The sequence below is a fragment of the Lagopus muta genome, chromosome 9 (genome assembly GCF_023343835.1).
Source record: "Lagopus muta isolate bLagMut1 chromosome 9, bLagMut1 primary, whole genome shotgun sequence".
NCBI classification, from domain to species: Eukaryota; Metazoa; Chordata; class Aves; order Galliformes; family Phasianidae; genus Lagopus; species Lagopus muta.
The window spans coordinates 8,468,735-8,490,192 of NC_064441.1; the positions used below are offsets into that span (position 1 = coordinate 8,468,735).

At 45.6% G+C, this 21,458-nt stretch overlaps 1 protein-coding gene across 5 annotated transcripts in view; it reads right to left on the reverse strand.

The window, feature by feature from the left end:
- DIS3L2 (DIS3 like 3'-5' exoribonuclease 2) overlaps nt 1-21,458 on the reverse strand; it is a 165,795-nt gene that overhangs the window by 37,473 nt on the left and 106,864 nt on the right. For all 5 annotated transcript variants that reach the window (XM_048954573.1, XM_048954574.1, XM_048954578.1 and 2 more), the window contains 2 exons: nt 18,907-19,014; nt 14,910-15,143 (listed from right to left, as the gene is read on the reverse strand). In XM_048954573.1, the coding sequence (XP_048810530.1) occupies nt 14,910-15,143; nt 18,907-19,014 (342 nt within the window). The remainder of the gene's footprint in view (nt 1-14,909; nt 15,144-18,906; nt 19,015-21,458) is intronic.

Genomic DNA, 21,458 nt, shown 5'->3' on the forward strand with positions numbered 1-21,458 from the left:
CACATGGAATCAAGGTAAGAGCTGTGGGTGCAGATGTCTCTGGGCACATGGCAGGAGGAGAAGTGATTCCACGTTTCTTATAGTGCCTGACTCTACAGCTCAACCTTTTTTCCCTTTGGGGAATGTTGATGCGCAGTTTGCAAATCAGACCCAGATTTTGGGTCCTCCTGTAACATGCCCAGTCTCTGTCATTGCTGCTGGGAGGATACAAGGAGCTGAGGGCAGATCGAACACAGCAAATCTTATTTTCTTAAGTTTGTTAATGCTTGCTGCTTCCCTTGCTAAGCCCCTAATGGAGCTGTGAGAACCCAGGAGCAGAGATTAATTTAGTGCCCAGGTACTATCTCATGCCTGGAGGGATTTCCGTAGAGCTGCACGAGAAAACAGATGTAAGCTTGTAATAATCTCCAAACAAGAGACAAACTCATTAAAATATGAACAGCCCTTGTGCTGAGATGATAAGGGCTCTGCCAGGTAAAGAGAGAGATCACAACAGTATTTCTAGGTTTAGTTCTTTTTGCAAGCAGTTAAACTGGAGCTGGGATTGGGAAGATGCAGAATGCCTTGATCACATCATGTGGATGAGTTGGATATTAGGAAATACTTAGTCTCAGGAAGAGCGGTGATGCACTGGCACAGGCTGCCCAGGGAGGTGGGGGAGTCACTGACTTGGAGGTGTTCAAGAATCATGAGGGACGTGGTCAGTGGGGAGGCATTGGTGTTTGGACTTGGTGATCTTAGAAGTCCTTTCCAACCTTAATAATTCTGTGATCTCAGCTGAAAAGCCACGTTCTTCTGCCTCATCCTTCAAGGTGCTGCTGCAAAATACCAGGCAGCCCTAAAGCCCAGCCGCAATCTTGCTGCTTTGAGCTCTCTCAAAGTAGTAGATTCCAAGCTTTTCAAGGACGCTCCTGCCCCTTCCATGGCCGACGAGAGCGGGCTGCTGCTGGGCTCTCCCAGGAACGGGCTGGCTGTGGCTCGCTGGAATTCCTCTGGCAGTGACCTGTTCCCGCTCGCTCTTTCCTAGGTACCTCACAGCTCCTCTGTCACAGCCTGTGAAAAGGCAGAAGCGGGGATGGACAGGGGCCAGGTGACTTGTCCCAGCCAGGTGCCAAGAGCCCGCTGGCAGCTGGGTGGGCACCCTGCCCTCCCGCTTCCCTTGCAGCGGCTCCGGTCCAGCGGAGAGGCGAGTTCCGTGTGCACACGCTTCGGAAAGGGCTCTGGCAAGGTTTGCTCTGAAAAGGTGCAGTATAAAATGTAAAGTCGCGTTGTCAGCCAAGTCGAAGTCAGAGCCTGTGATGTTGCTGTTGATTGCTGGGGGCAAATCAGTGATCTTCTTCCAGCACTAGTGAGCAGCAGGCTGTTTATAACCCTCCATTCCGCACTGTTATTTAACATATGTAAGGGCCTGACATGGTTTATATTCGGTAGTTGTGGTTTCCAAGCAGTATTGCATTTCTTCAAAATGAAGATACATAATATTTTAAAACTATTTTTAAAACCGGTCACAAATCTGCAATCTTTTACGTCATTCCTCCTTCCTCCTATCAAGCCTAAACCATAACACGCGGTCGCAGAAGATCAGCAAATCCACGCACGCAAGCTCAGCTGCAAGAAAGCCTGCATGCTAACACAGAGGAAAGCTCAAAGCTGCAATTCAGTCAGATCGGTACGAGCCATGTTTAAGGTTTCAAAGACATCCGGGATGTATTCCGCTGTTTGGAGTTGTGGGTACCAGAGCACTGCAGGCAGGGAAGGAGAATCTAAGAACTGAGCCGCACCATGAGCTATTTATTCAACAATCTGCCTCGGCAAGTGTAACAAAACGAAAAGGCTTCCTGCCTCTGGGAGTCCAGCACAGCAGCAACCTGATCATGTATCATCCTAAAATCTCATCACTGCCTTCCCCTGCCAGGGCTGAGCCCGTCCGCTCCTAAAGCGAGTCACAAGACAACTGGATCTCTCGTCCCAATTTTTAACCTATACCTCCACACTGCAGCGTCAGCTGGGGCAGGGAAAAGCTTTAGAAATCATCCTGCAAGCCGCTCCCTAGAAACGTCTGGCTTCTGTGAACCATGTCAGCTCTCACAGAGCTCTATTCTCTCCCTTGTGCAGCAGTTTTGCATAAATCAGACTTTCCAGTTTCCCAGCGTGATGGACTCGTGGCTTTGCTGGGTTAATCGTGTCCAGTTCAGTGCTGGAATTGGAGCTGTCCGTACCAAAGCAGTAAGTTTTAAAGGCAGAAACCAACACCATATTTTACAGAGACAGTAAAGTTCTCAAAATTAGTTATTTATTCCAACAATATTAAAAGGAGACGCACAACTTTCTCAGTCATTTTTCCATTCGTATTGTTTTGTCTTGTACTTTTTTAAACCCATGAGCCCAATCCTTAATATCTCTATGGAAAAGATGGAGGAAGAAGAGGGCAGGGATAAGGATGAGCCTCCAGAGCACCCACCACACCACTCACCCTCTGCAGAGCTTACTGGGTTTGTTGCTGGGATGCCTTTTTTAAATAGATTCTGGAAGTAAATAAAAATATCTGCAGGAGTCTGTATCGGCTTGTGAAGGAGACCCAGACAATGCACAAAGAGCCAGTAAATTCTAAGAGTGTAGAACAGGAGAAGGGATTAAGCCTGGTGATTAAATTAGGTGACGCATGAATACGTTCCAATGCACAACATCACTCAAGCACTGGACAAAACATATGGCAACAATGGAAAGCACTGCCCACGAGGTCACCTTTAATATGATTAGCCATGGACGCTCGGAATGAGCTCTCTGAGTACCAGCGCGCTAACCCTGAAAGCCTTTGAGGCTGCAAGCCCTGTGCCGACGGCTGCTGTGTGCTAAGCCATGTGCCCAAGGCCATTGAAAGGGGACAAAACCCAGGAGCCCGGCAGGAGGGGAGCGCGCTGAGAGCGGCTTTGTTCCCGTCCCGCACGGCACCAGTGGGAGCCGTCCCCAGGGTGCCCGTGTGGCAGCTGGGTCACCTCGTGGGCTCCCCTGTTCCGCTTGGACTTTTCAACTCGGCTGGCCTGCATTCACCGGCACGGCTCGTCTCTTTGAAGAGGGAGAAAGCGCCTCATCCATCACTGACACCAAGGGAGTTAATTCACTTCTTTACAACTGGAAAGGCTTTTGCTGCGAGCAGGAGGGAGCGCAGGAAGAGTAATGAAATCCAAAAGGGAGCCAAATGATGCTTTCCTCTGAGAGAAGCCAGCGCTGGCAGCACTTGCTGCTGGCACGGCCGGCGGTGGGTGAAAGGAGACTCTTTTGTGGTATGCCATTAGTTACTTCCAAGGCCTCGGTTCATGTTTACCACAGCCACTGTGTTACTTCACTTGGTATTTTTTTCCAGTCCTGTTGATTGTACTGCAGAATTGACTAAAAGTTCATTTGGAAGCCTCGCTCACAGAAAGCAGAAACAAATTGCTTTTCGAATGGACTAATTTTTTTCTTCCCTAAATCAAGCCTCACACTTCTTTCCATCAACCCAACCTAGGGCTGAAATCCCTACTTACAGCTGAAGGGCAGAGACCCCTGTCTGGCTGTGACCACAGCAGCTGGGTGAAAAAAAAACACAGTTGCCACCACAACAGAACAAGAGATGACGGTCCTGCTCCACGGCAGGTTCAGGTTGGATATTAGGAGAAATGTCTTCTCGGAAAGAGTGGTGGTGCACTGGTATAGGCTGCCCAGGGAGATGGAGCAGTGACCATCCCAATCACCACTCAAGAACCATGGAGATGTGGGCATGGTGGGGATGGGTTGGGGTTGGACTTGGTAATCTTAGAGATCTTTTCCAACCTTAACGATTCTGTGATTCTAATTATCTGTGGGGAGCTCAAGGTGACTTGCTTGGCCTGCATAAAAGAGCATCTCACACCCCAGCATTCCCCAGCACAGTGCAGCACTGCAGCTAGGTGCAGTAACACATATTACAACAGCCAGCAGGTTGTCTTGTTGACCGCAGTGAACATAAATGTTGGACGAGATTCAAGATAACCTCGTGTGAGTCACCCTGCTTGATGAGTGGGCTAAAGTCAGGTGAGCCCTGCAGACTGCTGAACTCTTCCCCAGGGGACCTTGGCTCATTAAGTGTCTGCAGGCCTTTGGTGTTTCAGATTCCAGGCAATGACTAATCAGGGACACGTGAGAGAAGGGTCCAGGGGCAAATTTCTTCCATGTCTCTTGTAGATGACTGCATGGCTGAAAGTCATGGACATATCTCCTGAAGGAAACACCTCCTACAGGCCCCAGCAGCTACAAAGCAATGACAAATGTGGCTCAGGACCGTTGCCAGCTGAGCTCCTCCTGTCACCAAGGAAAGGAAAGAATCTTCTCCTAAAGCTCTTTCCAGATTTACATTTCCAGGATGCCATAGCTGCAGGCATCGGCATCCAGGCATAGCACATTCCAGGCATCGGCACACAGTCACAGCTGACATTCAGCAAGCTGTGAAATGTCTGTCCTCTCATAGATCTCTCTAAGAGATCTAACAGAGGAGGATCACATGGACTTTGACAAGACCTGTCAGCGCTGAAGATCAAACCTCCTCCCTGTCAGACAAAGTAGACTGCGCACAACACTGTAGGGAACCAGCTTTAGTGGGGGGTTGGACTTGATGATCCCCAGAGGTCCCTTCCAATCCCTACAGATCTGTGATTCATATGTTAGTGCTCAAAAATATCTGGGGTAGCACTTCCATAAAGGAGGGCAAAGTTTTTCTTTTGCGCAAACAAAAAATGCCCTCCTCTAACATAAAGCAACAAGTGAAGTATTAATGATGGTTGGGTGATATACCTGTGGCAGCACCCGTTTCATGGCACTTTTTATCAAGCCTTCCCCCTTGGAGTTGTATTTTGTACCCATCACTATGTTACCAGTATTGCAAATATTACTCTAGAAAACACTGCTTCTCAGTGCTCAGTCCAAAGCAAGCTACAAACAGCAAGAGCAAGGATAAACCAGGCCCAACAGCATACCAAGCCAAAACTGTGCAAAAAAATCCAAAACCACTAAACCAAATAATTTGGTTGTAAGAGCTGCCTTTTCTTCAACAATTTTCCTGAAGGGCTGAAGCCCAGATGGTGTTACTGAGTCCAGATGGTGTTAGTGTGCCCAGTCACTTGGGGGCTGGGTAAGTCCCCTCTTTGCTGCAATGCCCAGCTGCAGCTGGGAGCCTTCAGCTCAAGGGAAGGAAGGTTATCCGGCAGCTTCCTTGGTGGAGCAGCCATTTCTCCCTACAAAACAAGCAGAGCAGGGAAGGTTTAACACAACTCCACCTGCTGAATTTCTTCACCCCAAGAAGCCTGTACATCATGGGAGCACACCACATGGACATCAACCGTTTTTGTGCTGCATCCAATCTGGGGAGACTCCATTCAGACACCAGATTTCCATCTGGCCTCTCTCAGCATTCAATGCCTTCGAGATGTTCAAGATACTGAAGACTACCAAGTTTTCACAAAGCGTGGAAGACATTATAGTGGCAGAAACCACTCTTCCCTGCGATGGTCCTGTGTCAGTCGGATGTTCATCCCACAGGTTCCATGCTGTTTTGCATTCTTTGAACAGAAGACTCATCTGTCTGCTGCCTCAACAAGCTGCAATACCATCATGCTTATGACCCTTAAACCGATTTCAAGGAACCTTTACAAATGCTTGAGAATCTGAAGAGATGACCATAATGTACAAAGAATCCAATGTTGGTCCTCTGAGTAAAAGCAGTCTGACAGCAGAACTACTTGCCACCATGGACTACAGATCCATCATGGTGGCTACCTCTCGCTCTCACCATTAACTCTCCACCTTAGTTAAACACCTATCTGTTGCCTATTGACTCACTTTAAAAAAGAAACAAAAAAACACCAACAACAAAAGCCCTAAAGAGCAAGGCAATGTGAGCACAGTTTAAAGACTATCAACCATCACTTTCAGTAATGTTTGAAAATAATAAAAAACAGAGAGTTGAAGTGAAAATTCAAAACCTCAAAGTAATTTCAACCATACCATACACGAGAAGGGAAAAGTTTATACATGATGCAACAGAAAAAATGACTCACTTTTCTAAATGCCAAAGCCTGGTTTAGTTCATTCTCTCTTCTATACCTGCTAAACACATCACTGAGAGAAACCATTTAATAAATGGCATCTTTTTAAATCCCATTTTAGCCACTTAAGCATTTTATTTCCTAGTATTGTGGGTGAGCTCCTACCCTAACATGCTAATTAAAAGCAAAGCGCTAGCTGCATCAATGGAGCTCTCTCAGAAAAGAAAGGAGAGTCTTGAGATTAAAACAGAGACCTTGAAATTGAGGTGAAACTGCAGCCATCAAGCTAATGCAAAACCTCCTGTTGATGCATGGGAGTGAGAATGTCTCTGTCAGAGGGCTGATCCCACCACTGCCACAGGACACCCAATAAGCTGCAGCTCTGCAGTCCCCAAGAAAAGCCAGATCAGAGGGATCAAATCCCATGATGCAAATAGTTTATTTCAATTGTCAAGGAAGGCACAAATCACAGTTTGTTTCACTCAGGCTAGGCTGGCTTTTAAAACAAACAAACAAACGTGACTGCTTGGTAAGTCTGTACTTCTGAGACAGGAACAAGTTTTTCAATTCTAGTTAAAGGAGTCACCCACAAAAACCTTTCATGGTGATTTTGCATGGTTGGTTTCTTCCAGATGTCTGAAGTCTGTCAAACCACTCTAGCCTAGCAAACCCCTGAGACTACTTCCTGAGACTACTTCCTCGCCACCACTTCATTTTCAAGTGACCATCAATTTAACAGAAACCCATCACGGACCGGCAATGGACTGCAACTGATTCTGTTGGTAATAAATTGGCACAAAATTGGCAATAAATCTGCTACCATCCCAGATCCAAACCAGAAAATACCTTCAGAGGGCATAGTTTAATACTACCATCAAGTTTTCAGATGTTGACAATGCAACTTATGAATATGTATATCTGGGGAGGAATCAATAGCTGTGTCTGGAGATGGGAACAGGCAGCACCAAGGCATCACGCTGCCTCTTTTACAACCCAGCAAAGCACCACACAAAGGAGTGCATGCAGGAAAGAGGTCTTTACAAAATATGAAGTACTGATAAATCTCAAAAACAAAGTGCAAAGTGGACAAACAATCTTAACTAGGAAGTTATGTTTCACTGTCCCATTTTACACAATTACATATCCAGGGGAAAACTACACTCTGAATTGCACTCATATGCTAGAAGAACTTCCTTATTACCACGGGAAGATGCAGAGAAGTGCAAGATAAATGATCTAGATTACTAAAGACAGATTCTCAGTCACTTGCTTTCAAAACAAAAGCAATGGGTTGCTCAACAAAATGCACTCCCAATGAATCACTGCAAACTTTAGCAGGGCATATCATTCCAGGAGACATGGGCTTGGACTTGGAAAGTTTAAAGACAAACCCAAAAATGGACTTGAGCAGCACTGGCTTCTTCAAATCAGGCAAAATGGGCTCCATTCTCAGCTCTGCTGCTGGGATTTTGCCTAAAACTCTTGTAGTCTCATTTCAGAGGGCCCTGGAAAGCACAGGTGCTCTCTGAGCTTCTTTGTATTTCAGCATTCGTATGTTACATGAGAAAAGATAAAGTGTCCCAGAGCTCAGGAGAAATGATCATGCCCACAGACGCTTGATAAAGTGAGCTGTGGTCATGGAAACAAAGAATTCTTCCCCCCCCCACTCTCACTTGGGAACTGAAATGAGGAATCACAGAACTGCAACGTCTGAATCTTTCAACTCCTTCCAAACGTTGTCTTTTGTCATTATACAATTAGCCTTTCTTCCATTTACTGCAAGGTGGAACAGAACTGGCTCTGACAAAGAGCTGCTACATCTTCACCTACGGCAGACTGATCACATTTGAACTTATATCACTCAACACACACTGACTCCATCTAAACAGAATGATGGATTAGCCATGCAGTCAGCAATAATTAATACCTGAAAAAAAAAAACCCTTGTCAAGTTCAAATATGTGACAAATGCAATCTGAAGCAACAGAGGACTTTCTGATGACGTCTGTTCATCTCTGGGTAAGAAGAACACCAACAATCAACTGGAAAGCAAGACACACCGAGAGCAAGGACTGCTTCCTCAATAAGAAATGCAAAATCAGAATTTTGTTCTAACACTCAGCACACATGCAGCACTACACAAACATTTAGAACCAGTCTGCCTGTTCTGAACCTCTTGAAGTACAACCAGCAGAAGCCTCTTCTCTTCCCACTAACCTGAAAAATAGCACTGAGAGCTAGATGAAGCACCGAATCCTCTGCTCACCCCTAGCTAACAGCTTCATGTCTGAGCCATATCCCTTCACACCAAGGCAGCACCTACAACAGATGCCCTCTCCCTCATCTACAGACACTCAGCGCTGTCTGAAGTCCCCAAGAGCGACTCACCCCAGGCTGCTGACCCACCTGTGACTGGACAGACCAGGAACACAAGTGGTGTCTCCATATGCAAACTTTGCAGGGGCTTCTGGTACATGGTAGATTTAATACAGCTAGGAGGTCAAGATGTGTTTATTACAAAAAACCACTTGCACACGACCAGAGAATGTGAATACGTCAGTTAGCAGCTGGAATACTCCAACAAGAATAGCAAAAGTTGTAACGCGCTCTAGCTCCACAAGTGGTGAATCAGTGCTGGAGCACCGCTGTGTGGGGAGCTCTTTCCTGGATGTGTTTGCCCGGACATCTGGCTGCAGTGGCTCCCAGCACAACGCTCTACAGCCCAGTCCTACACTCCAGTGTCCCGCTCCCTGCTCCTGCTGGAGCCAACTTGGCCACTTCACCACCTGCTCTTGCTGTGACACAGCTGCTCAGCTCCAGAAGAACGATCAGGGAACGGCAGGACATGTGTGAGGACATCAATCCTACTCACACTCCTGGGTGCATTATGTTAAAATCCCGGGGTAAAAGACCCTCCATGATTAGATTCTGAAGGCTTTCTACTCAAAATCCCAACTTCAACAAAATATTGGAAATGCAAACTTCTCCACGCACACAGAAAGCTGCTCAGCCCACACAGACCCAGCTCCATAACATGACCTCACAGTGCCTCCAGTGTGTGTGCAAACTGCCTGACCTGAGCTGCTGGCTGCTCCTGACAGCGATGGCATTTCCTACTGGCCTGCAAAGGACCACTTTCCCTGTGGTATCGTAGGAAAGGCATTTTGAAAATCCTTCCTACTTCACTAACTCACCTTTGCAAATGCATTTTGATTACTCCTGCAGGGAAGAGCAGCAGCTCCCAGAAGACAGCTATGGCCTTCGATGCTCATTTTGATGTATTAACTGGGGCTATGCAAAAGACTATTAAAATCCCCAAAGGAAATTAATCTCCAAATACATCCAACATCCCCCCAGCTGCCTAATGTATCACACAGTATAAGCAACTGTCCATAATGATCGCACAGCACCTGCTGTCCCCATTCTGGGTATCAGCAACGTCTCTTTAACCAGACATCAAAGAAAAGCATTAGACAATGGCAGAATTGTGATAGGAAGTGAATAGTGAAAGCCCCTTGTCAGTCTGCATTTCCATTTATCTCACAGCACTGTACGTACAGCCCATCCTGCCTCACACACCATTGCTGTAGCAGCATCTTTAGGAGGCATCATGGCAATTCCTGAGATTTTATAAATGAGCCTTTTGCTTTTTCTCCCAAGGCAACCCATGTGGCTGTGTACACACCTCAGCCTATCCCGGGGAAACTGAACACGAGAGGAATTTGGTACCCACTGTCCAATGTTCCACCAGAACCAAGCACAGTCTCAAGCCAAAGCACCTCCTGTTCTTATACAGATACTCTGCACTCAGTGCACAATGGCTGCTTAACTGGCTGTCCTCGTAGAAACATTTACTACCTCCACGCAGCAAAAACACTACATGATCTGAATGCTTACCTTACAAACACAAAGCAGAAAATGCAACAAAATGTCTAATGATTATTTCTAGCAACTACTCATATTGGAATAGTTCAGTGGTGATGGTAATCAATCCCTGACTTTTGAGACTTCCAAGCTAACAGCATTTAGCAGCAGTTAACTCTTTAAAAATCTGTTTCTGTCCCATCCCAGCAGCCACAAAATCCCAATTTCCCAACATACAAGATCACATCCTGCACATACAATGTGCCTCCTCCTCACCTTCTATGTGTTTGGCTTCTCAGAACTGTTTGAATCAAGCAGAATCTATTCTGAGAGGTTCAAAAGCTATACAGATGTGGTGAGTCGATGCAGTACAGAACACAACTAGGAGCCTTGGTGCTGGCATGCTGCTAGCACACATTCCTGTACTGGGGGTCACACATTTCCTGCAGCAGCAACACTTCTATGTTGGAAGTCACACCAATTCTAATTAAACAATTCTTCAAGATCACCTATTTTCTTATCCCCAGCAACCACTGCATAGAACATTAGCAAGGTCTCCAGCATGGTGCAGAGGTACACCACCACAATTTTTACTGTTACCCAAAACAATAAGAAACCCATAGGGAAAAGCAATGCTTGCTCAGATGAGGTGACACTGACCCAGCACACAGCCCAGAACAAGCAGAAGCCAGACCACTTCACTACCAATTCAGTCCTTGCATTTGCATAACAGTCTCATATTTGCCATCTTTATCCTTCTTTCTTTCTTTTTTCACATTCACTTGCAAAGCTGAACACCTTTGTGCAGAAAACAAGGAGAAAAGCTATTCTATCAAACAACTGAAAGCCACCAACAAAATAATGTGCAATGCAAATGTGCTTTGGGTTCTTCACACAATGAACTTTGGTCAAAGCCAACATTTTGAGCACACAGGTCGAAGTGCATTGGCAAAAGCAGAATCACCGGCACAACCACCTCTCACAGCTCGCACAGTTGTCATAGAGACAGATCAGCATCTCGGGGCATTCTCATTTTAAATACGCACTGAAATCCCTTTGAACCTGTCTCTTTGTGGGCATCTGTCCTTGTGATTCATTTATAAACTGCCGAAGCCAAAAAGAGAACCATTTATCAGCAGGTCTCCTCTAGGCAGGCTTGAGCTAAGGAGCTTTTCTATAAACTTGATGGTTCTTTTTTAACAGCAAGTTTCTATCTGATTCTCTGGCTAGCGTTTCTAAAAGCTGTGGTTTGGGGAAGTGATCCAGCTTGAAAGTAACGCGGCCAGGAAAAAAAGAAAAGTTGTGAGGAGTGCTCACTTTGGTTTTTAAACCAGGTCAAATCCCTGCTCCACTTTTATAGCACGAGCGCACTGAGAGCTGCAAGAGGACAGCAGAGGGGTGGCACTTTGTGCTTTGGGGCAGGAGGGAGGCAAGGAGCAGACGATGCCATAAATACCCAAATACTTTGGCTCAAAGCCACAGCGTAAAGCAAGTCCTGCCTTTACACCTCAAAGCTGCAGCTCCAAAGGAGAAAGAAAAGAAATACCTTCATCTCTGCTTGCGTGGACAAAGTTTTGTAAGCTCCTTAGCTGCTGAAGATGCAAAGACTTTAAACCTTTAAAAATCAGTGCTCAGCTGCCTTCTGGAGCTAGCAAGCCAGCATATACACTATATAACTATATGCTAGGGAAAAAGCCCCAGAAGACGACTACGGGAACAGCACGATCCCATAGAGCATCAGATATGTGGCTCAGGTTGCACAGAAGGTCCTCAGACTCAAGGTCCAATGGAGGTGAACTCCCTTCTTAAAGACTTTTGAAAGGAAATAAGGGGAAAAAAAAAAAAAAAAAAAGAGTGGCAGGTCTGCAGGTTGCCATGACCAGGACCAAACTGGAGCAGGAATTCAAAATTTCACAACCCTATAGTGATACTGCATTGACAAATCCTTAGCTTTCAAGACTGCATCTGTAATGTTTCTCGAGGTTTGCTGAGTGATTCAGATGTGCTATTCCCACATTATCCAAAAAAATGTTCTTCAACTGTTGAGCTACAGAGATTCCTGCTTCTAAAATTACTGCTGAAGGAGAGCTATGGGCAAGCAAATGCTGCTCTCACATTAGGTCACAAAAATGCGGTAGCAATGTTCAGACAGGAAACTTTCCCCTCGTCACAACATGAAATCATTAAGGTTGGAAAATACCACAAAGATCACAAAGTCCAAATGTCAACCCATCCCCATCGTGCCCACTGACCACGTGCCTCAGCGCCACAACTCCTCAGCCCTTCAACTCCTCCAGGGATGGTGATTCCCCCATCTCCCTGGGCAGCCTGGGATGAAACTTTTCCTAATACCCAACGTGAATTGCTTCAAAAGAGAGATGTTCCCAGTTTTGGGGAATTGATCCTAAATTATATGGATGCTACAGGGGAAATAAATATCATCGCTAAAGGGAAACTGAGGCAGGCAGGGAGAGCACCAGCCCAAGGCCACCACGGCCAATGGCAAAGCAGGAAGGGAGACTCTTCTCCTAATGATTTTCCTCATACTAACAGGAAGCACAAGAGCACGTCACGCTGAAAAATGGCAGGGTGGGAGTTAGGAAAAAAGCTCATCACTGTTCAGTAGGGAGTGACCCCCAGGCAGAACTCAAACATAACGCAATGTATAGGAAGAGGGCTCACATCCCTTGGAAAGAAAAAAAGCGCAGGAGTCACCCATGCCCAGCCACCCCCTCCCTTAATACTATGGGACGATCATTTCCTTTCCTCACATATTTATTTGGAATCAGATAATTCATTGCCCCCAGTTTCCTGCTGGAGTTTGTCTTCCATTGTTCAGGATTTACATTACTCAACAGGAAATCAGTGAGAGGTCCAGAGATTAGAAAGGTGCGTTTCCCATTCGGGCCCACCCCTGAGGCTGGAAGTCAGACCCAGATCAGAGCAGCATCCATGGGAACTCAAAGTGGGGAAACAAAGGGAGACGGACTAATCTCATTCTACTCCTGGTTACAGACTGCTTTGTCCCACCACCATACACTGGATGTGTCCACATACACACCCCTCAAATACTGCTTTTATTCAGGCCTTACATTAACAGCTTTTCCCATGCGTTGAGCAGGACGTAGTTTATCAAATGTAGCTACCATGGCAGCACTTGAAAAGGGTAAGTACAGTGAGAGTATTCCTTGAACTAGAATACACTCCTTCTCAAGGACCATTACTTTCACCCTGACATTCTTGCCAGGGGAGACAGATTCTGTACAGTGTAAAATGCCTCTTGTGAAGTATAATTCAGTTCATCACACCACCTAGGAAGCAGGCTGACTGGGAATGAGCCCCTTTAGAAGTGGCTTTTAACCCAAATCTCACAAGTGATGCTTCAACACTTCCTCTTTCATGGCTCCTCCACAACAGCACAGAGCAAAACAAAACACTGCCAATCTGTTATGGGGTATCACTGGAACAGGATGCTTCCCTGGCCAAATCCTCCCATTTAAAATATCACAAGTGTTTTAAAACATATCCTGAGGTTAGTTTGATAACAGGTACTAAAGTCAAGCACATAGGGTGTCTGTTCAGCACACTAAGCTTGTGTAATGACTTGTATAATGCAAACTGCATTTTTCTAGCACTCAGCGTGCTTGGAAACAAAAGCCCAGCTTATTAGCCACTGCATGATAAATATCAATGATATTTATTCCTATCTGTTCCTAAAAAGTTTTAAACAATCTCCGCATGATTTCAAAATGAGAGTCTGATTTCCAAAAACAGTTTAGGAACAGACTGCTTCTTTCAAGCAAAGGAGGACCCTGACCAAAAGCTCTTGTCTCCAGGCCTACTTGTGAGCTTCTAACCAGTCCTTAAGGACCTTCAATGCATGCAGGCAAAACAGCCCTGGCCACCACAACTCTTACACCAGAACATTCATCTTAAAGTATAACCCCCATCTCTGAAATTCAAAACACAGATGTCTCATCCTGTCTGTCCTGGAATGGTGACACTGCATTGCCTCCTCTTTACAGCAGCTCCACCAGATTAAGCCATAAGCTCTGCCAAGGAAGTTCACCGATTACAGACACTGGCTGCTCTCCCTCCCTACAATCAGACCATGCTTTCTCACAACTGGAGACAATACTACAGCCCTGAATAAAATGGAAGAATTGCAACATACCTCTTACATACAATAGTCCTGTTTATACGTCTCGGTATGCTAGCTTCTTTCTCAGCAATACAATTATGTTGACTCATGCTCCTTTTGCAATATGAAACAATAGAGCTTCCTTATATCAAGAGATGACTTTGTTTCCTGGTCGGGAAGGCCACTGGGTTCTATAAATTACAGGAATCTCCTATCCACAAAACCTGTCCACAGCCACCTCAGAGCAGCAGAACCTCAAATGCAGAGTATTTTTGCTGTGATAATCTAAAATAACTGGATCTACTTGTTGTGTGTGTCATTTCTATTTTACAACCAATACAAGGCTACTCAAATTGTCCCAGACACAAAACCTCCTCACTCACATTTCTTCCCTCTGAACCACACTCACTTATAAACATTAGCTTAGATAACATTCTAGTCATTTTCCCTCTCAGAGAACTGCTATGAAAGAGTGGAAAACACAAGTACTGCAAGCACCACAATAAATGAGGAGGATAACTGTTCACAGTGTGATGTGCACTATGGATATCCAAACGACACTGCTGAGATTGGTTTTGCTGCACCAGTTACTTACCAAGTTTGCTATAGTTTCAGGTTTCTGAATAATACTGGAAGATGGACCACTCCTCAAAACACAGCTTTTTATTTGTTTCCTTTCATCCTACCTGGTGCTTTTGGTGCATGTTTTTATATTTTGACACCATTTTGATACCATTCTCCAGACACCATTAGCACACCACCTCACCTTCCTGTTCCAGCCTACCTTTCCCTTGGAGTTGTTATTCTATCAGGAAATTCTAAAGGAATACAACAGCAAATCCCACCTGGTCGAGGCGCAGAGCACCGTCGATGAAGCGCTGCTTGCGGAGGTGCTGGGCGATGCGATGCAGATTCAGCACAGCTTGCTGGATCTCGGCTACTGAGTGCTGAGGGGAGATAGGGGGCAGTTCTTCAGGTGAGAACACCTTCGTGGGGTTTTCTATCATGCTCTGTGCGTGGTCGTAGCTCAGCTTTGCACAGGAGCAGATGACTGTCCGCCCAAACCATTCGTCAAGGATCTGCAACACAGGAAAGTACAGGCAGGTCTAAAGGCTTCCACTGCACAAAAGCTTGAGAGGTTGTACCAACAGTGAAAAGAATGACAACAGACCTCACCACTAATTTTCATTGCTGAGTAAAGCTTCTCATACTGAAGCAACCAGAAGGCTCTTTAGATTCTCTAGCAATGTGTATAGGCATGATAGTCTTTCTCTCACACTGGAAATGGCCCCAGTCTTCTCCCCCTACCTGGATTCCCTCTTTGATAAAGAACTACACCAGAAACCAGCTAGCAGACTCAAAGCTCAATAAATGCAGGGGTGGCAACAGACAGACATACCTGCACATGCAAAAAAGGATCTCTTATCTGAAAACAGAAGATTGCTTGGAGATTGGGTACGAGGGGCTGGCCCTAAAGGACTGCTGTGTGGTCACATTCACACAAAGCTACAGGGACTGTAGCGTCTGCCTGGCACTTGTGAAAGTGCATGAATAGGATTTTGGTGGGTCTGGAGGAAAGATGGACTGTCACTGATCCCTTAGTTCTCCTAATAAGCTTATGGTGTGAGACCAAACTCAAGCCAGGAAGTGTTTTAAGCTCCCAAAATAATTTCAGAATCTAGAGGAAAATCATGGAAAAATCACTTACAAAATTTTAAGCAGAAGTCACTCCCATTTTAAGCTCCATACGAGAAAACCAGTGTGAAAGAAGCGATTCAGAATTATTCCTTAGTGCAGAAGGGATATATAAGAACTCAAAAGCTCATCTAACCAGCGAGAAGGTGCAGAGGAACAAAGGGCTGAATGCTCTTCAGAAAAGTCAAGAGCACTGGCAGGGCTCTGGAGAGGGATGCAGCCTGTGATCAACCATTCAAAGCACAAGCACTCAGCCAATGAGTGGAGAATTGTAATTCTGTGTTAGGTACAAGTACCACCTTACCACTTCATCAGCACAAGAGAATAAGGTAAATCCTGCAAGTGACAGTGTCTGTGAAGCACAGCCATCTGTAAAACAGACTCTTCAAGGACATTGCTTTTTCTCTTAAAAAGAAAGGACTGAATCCCCAAGACATCTCTGCTGTCTCCCTCCCCATGCCCCCTACCGTAAGTACAGTACAGCTCAGATCTCTGAAAGTCTCAGGACATTTAAGCTCATTTTCAATAAGAAAGTGTCCTGATGGACAGGATGCAGCAAGTGGTACCTTGTGATATGAAGTGCTCAGATCCTCAGCTCATGGTTATTGCGTGTGTGACCCCTACCTACACACAACGACAAACAAAGGAAGATAAAGGCACCAAGCTGGTCAGAAAGGTGCTGCAAAATTCCTGGCAGCACCTGCTCCATGCTCTGTTGCATCCCATTCAGTGTGGTTAGGCTTCTTGCAGTGATGAGGGATCCATATCTGGAAGGTCAGCAACATCAGATGACATCTGCCAGATACCCAAAATCTCCTGCTATTAAACAACCAAGGGCTGTGATATGGAAGAAGCTGATCTGCACTTTGAGACTGACTTTTCAAATTATTAGTTAGCTGGTAACAGTTACTTCAGACTTACAGTGCAGGGATGGTAGTCAGGCACCAAGAAGGTTCCTTGCTGAGAAAGGCTGAGCAGCCTTCACTTGAGCTGAGCACTTCTACAGAACCTCCAATTGCAATAGGCAACACTTTTCAACTTGCTGTTCAAACGCTTTCAGATGCTGCTCCTATTTCCTGTCAGCTGCTCCATCTCCTGCTATTAACTTCTGCACTTCCAGCTATTAACTTCTGCACCAAATGGCACTATCAGCTCACGTGTGCCAAACTCTCTGAGAAGGAGCACTTTCTCCAGTCCCTGGGCTAGCAGTGCGAGCCAGGTCTGAAGATACACGGTGCTTTTGGTCATTGATTTCCAAGAACTTGCTCTGTTCCTAGCAGGAGGCAATGAACCGGATTTCCACTTTGCTGCCTGAACTTGAAGCTTTCAACAAAATCTTATTTTTCTGCTTGCTCAGAGGAGGCCAAATATTTCAGAGCTCCACTCACTTCCTTGTAAGATGAGAGATGCAGCATATTGAGCCCCAGGAACAGAACAAGAATGTCAGATCTCAGGCTACATTCAGATTGTGCTTCAAAACATCAGCAGACAGTAACAAAAAGAAGAGTTCCATCGTTTGTTTGTAATATAATATATAAAGAAAGATGTAATATCTTTCTGTTGACTGCAAACAGGTTCCAAACAGGAACGTGCCACGCTGTTCCTAAAAACGCCCAGCTCTGCATCTGAACCACAGCACAGGCTCAGCAATACAGCTAATGCCTTTGCCCTTGGAAAGTCATCCCAGACACATCACGCCACACTGTCCCACTGGAGTCCATGGAGCTACATGGAGTACTGCTCAGGCAAAATTTTGTTACACTCCTGGTGTTACACTCCTGATGACAACTCCAGAATGTAAAAGCTGAGCCTGGCATTACTTTTCTATAAGAAACAATAAACAAAAATTCTACCAACTTAACAGCTGCATTCAGGAGAGGAACCTGCTGTCTTTTCCCTGGGAGATGCACAGGCTCTGGACGTACTTGCTTTGGAGCACTGACAGTGGGAGCTCAGAGGGGAAACGCAGGAGAACTATTCTGTCCCACCTCAGAGACAAGCTCCTCTTTGCATCAACTGACTTCAGCCAAGGCTGCCATCCCTGCAAAGCCTCCAAGGAGAAACCCGGCTGCTCAGACACCTGCATGCAGTCTGCTTCCCCAGGTCGTGTCCCAGAGCACTGCTTCTGCTGGGATCAGTCACCTCCATAGGCAAAGCTTGGTGCTGCGGTCCTCCTACCTCCTTACTGGCCATACAGGGTCAGTACAAATGCTATTTGAAAAGCAAACAGTGGGTACATTGCAGGGAATAAGAGACAGAATTTAATTGAAAGCTTATTTTAATTAAGACTTGACTATTAGCTGTCCAAAGAGCACTCAGAGTCAATAAAAGCCCCACCAAGTAGCAACAATTAGAAGGTCCCAGGAGTAATCATGCTGCCGCTACAGGAAGCGGAATCTTTTTCACGGTGAACAAATAAAATCCACTTCAGTGCCAGAGCTGGAGAGACACAGATACAGGACTGAAACCACATTTTGTTAAAGCATAAAAGAAGATTCAGTATCCATTAGGGCAGCATGGACCCAACGATCACCACAGAGGAGATTGCCGGGCTGTTACTAAGATTGTAGGAAAGGGAGAGAAATTAAGAGAGTTGAAGGCAGCTTGCTGCACAGCTGATCTCCAGGAATAATACAGCATGTAGAGGATGGAGCTGTGCCTTTGCTGAAAAGCTATCACACTCTACATGTATCAATGTAATTTGCAGCACAGATGAGGAATAAAAGACTCTGTTTACCAGGGAGACCACAGAGGGATCCTTATCCACCACAGAGCACAACTGCCTGCAAGCACAATGCAGGGTTGGATTCAGGGAGAAACATCTTGTCCCAGACTACTAGCTGTGCCTGACTGCTGGAAACATGATATTAACTGTATGAGTGACCTGGCATGGAGCTGGAAATCCTCCATTTCTAACATTCATACAAATGTTCTTCCTTTTCCTACCACGTTGTGAGATTTTTGCAGTCATCAGTAAGACAAGATATAGGGACAGTCCTACATCCTCTGTTACTGCTCTCCAATAAGTCCCTTGCTATCCAGCTGGCAGTTATGGGGTGGCATTTTTACCACTCTGTTTGCAAGGTTAGGTTCTGGCCACTGAGGCAGGACTGATGAGCAGGATGCCTGCTTTGCTGCTTGACTTACCTTGCCTTTTGGAGTCACCTTCCACATCACAGAGAACGTCAGCCGGTCTCGCATGGGATTGAGACTGCACAGCTCCTCACAGAGCAGCTTGGGAAGCATTGGGATCACCTAGAAGAGAAGAGGAAACTCAGTGCTGAAGAAGCATCGTGGTGTCAGTAAGAACCTGAAGAGCTTGGATTTGGGAACTGCACCTTTTGCTTTGCCACTAATGACTGCACCAGGCAAGTAATGCAAGTCTGAGGCTGCTTTCTGCAAAGCGTAAATGAAATTTCTGCCATGCATCACAGGAGCGTGCACGGCTCTAATAAGGATTGAGCTGTGCTTTGCAGCACAGACAGGAATGCATAGATGTTGGGGAGATAAACAAAAGCACCTGTTCTGTGACTACTGAACACGGTGTTTGCAAACAGAAGGAGAACAATTACTATTTTCCTGTGTTAAGCTCTGCTTGAACAGAATGTCAGCCAACAGAAATTCCTGGCAGAGATGTTTTCGCTTGCGCTCTAATTCCTTACAACCAATCAATATTGCAGCTGTTGATCACTGAATTTCCAAACTACGTATTACTCACACGACTGCAGCAGCAAAGCAAAAGTGCAGAATGTACAATCATGGAAAATAAGGTTGGAAAAGACCTCTAAGATGGTCAACTCCAACCCCAGCCCATCCCCACCATGCCCGTAACCACGTCCCTCAGTGCCACATCTCCACATTTCCTGAACAGCCCCAGGGATGGTGACTCCTTCACCTCCATGGCAGCCTGTGCCAGTGCCTCATCACATATTCACACTATAGCAAAGCTGAGGAGCTCCAAGTCTTTCTGCCTTCCCTGAGTTATTTCCCAGGTGAAGCCAGAAGTAAAGCCAATATTTAGAAGCAGTTTAATGAAGCAAACCTAATTATTTATAGCTCAACATTCTCATTTCTCTTCTCATTATTTACCTTTATAAGGAAGCAGTAAGTGCCCTCAAAGAAGAAGTACCTGCTTCTTGGTTCTACTCTGGGTGGTAAGGTGGGCTGGTACTTTCCAGACAAGCACGGAGAGAAATGCTCTGCACAAGTTTGCCACAAAGATATTTCAGCTATTTAATTCACCTTACTTTTGACTGCTCTACTGTGCGCCACACAGCACAGGAACAGCAGCAACCCCAGCTCTTCCAAACTCTGTCTCACGGATCTGGTGATTTCACAGACAACGCTTTACATCTGGGTGTGAAGGAAACAACTGCTCTTTAACACAGAAGAAGAAAAAAAAGTCTCAGACGCCCATTTTCTCCTTAAGTGCACACAGTTGATATTTACCTTTTGCTTTGAAGGAAAGACTCCTAAAATATTTAATCACATTTGTGGTTTGGCACCGGGTGATGGCCATAAATCCATTCTAATTGCACTGTATATTAATGCCAAGAGGTTAACTGTACGGTCTCCAACTATCAAGGAGTCCCTTTCAACATGAATCAGCAGCGCCGGTTCAGCTGGGAGGTCACAGGGCACACATTATGATAAGCTGTTTCCCGCAACACAAAGGCTGTCAGCTCTGTTATTCCAGTTGTGCAAAGCACATTAACAATACTCATACATTCATAACTGACAGATTTGGTACGTGAGGGCTGCCATGCTGCCTGGAAGGGCCCATGCCATGGGGTTATAAATGTAGCCCAAGCGATGCCAGCCCGTAGCAGAAAGGAGAGAAAATAGCTTTCTAGACTATCGGAAATCCCTGCCTGTCTAGGATTGCCCATGACCTCCATGAGACCCCGAAGCTCAGGTCACAGTGAACAACGTGCTGGCAATTTAATAAAAGCTCCCAACCCTTTCCCATCCAAATTAAGGATGCTGTTACAAGCATCTGCCTCCATCTCTCCCCATTTGCCTTATGATTAATTTTTTGGCTCCCAGAGATGATGTTCTGTACTTACTGAATATCTTCATGCCTTTGCACATCCTCTCCCTTCACTTCTCCTGAGGCAATAACAGTCTGCTAGCAAAACGCCGACATGAAACATGAAAGCCCGTCCACAAAGAACAGCCCGAGTGAAACAACAGGATGCGTGTTTTAAGTGTACTTGAGCAGGATTAATATCCAATTCAAGAGGCTATAATTCTACAGAAGGGCTTTCAATGATGTGAAACACAAGCAAAGCTTTAACTCAGATCATAATTACAGTGCTAAGTGCTCACCGAGAAATTAGCTATAACAAACCTACTGTTAAAAGGAGAAGCTCCAACCCACGTCACCCTTGTTTTGCAGGGGAGAAACTTCAGTCAAAGCAACTTAACCCAGGCAAGAAGTCTCCAAAGACAGCAAGAATTTCCTCTTCTGGCCTGATCCTCAGTGTGATTCAGTCACAGTCAAAAAGGATTCTTAGTAGTTGCAAGCCCAGCATTTAATGTACAAAGACATCACAATTGTGTCAAATTCAGAGAGTGAGATGTTATCCCAGGGGCTGCCCCGAAGGAACTGCTGCAATAGGATTATTTTCATCTCTTTCTGAAAGAGACGCAGGATGAGAGGAGATTTCCTTAAGCATGCCTGTAACGCCCATGGAAGT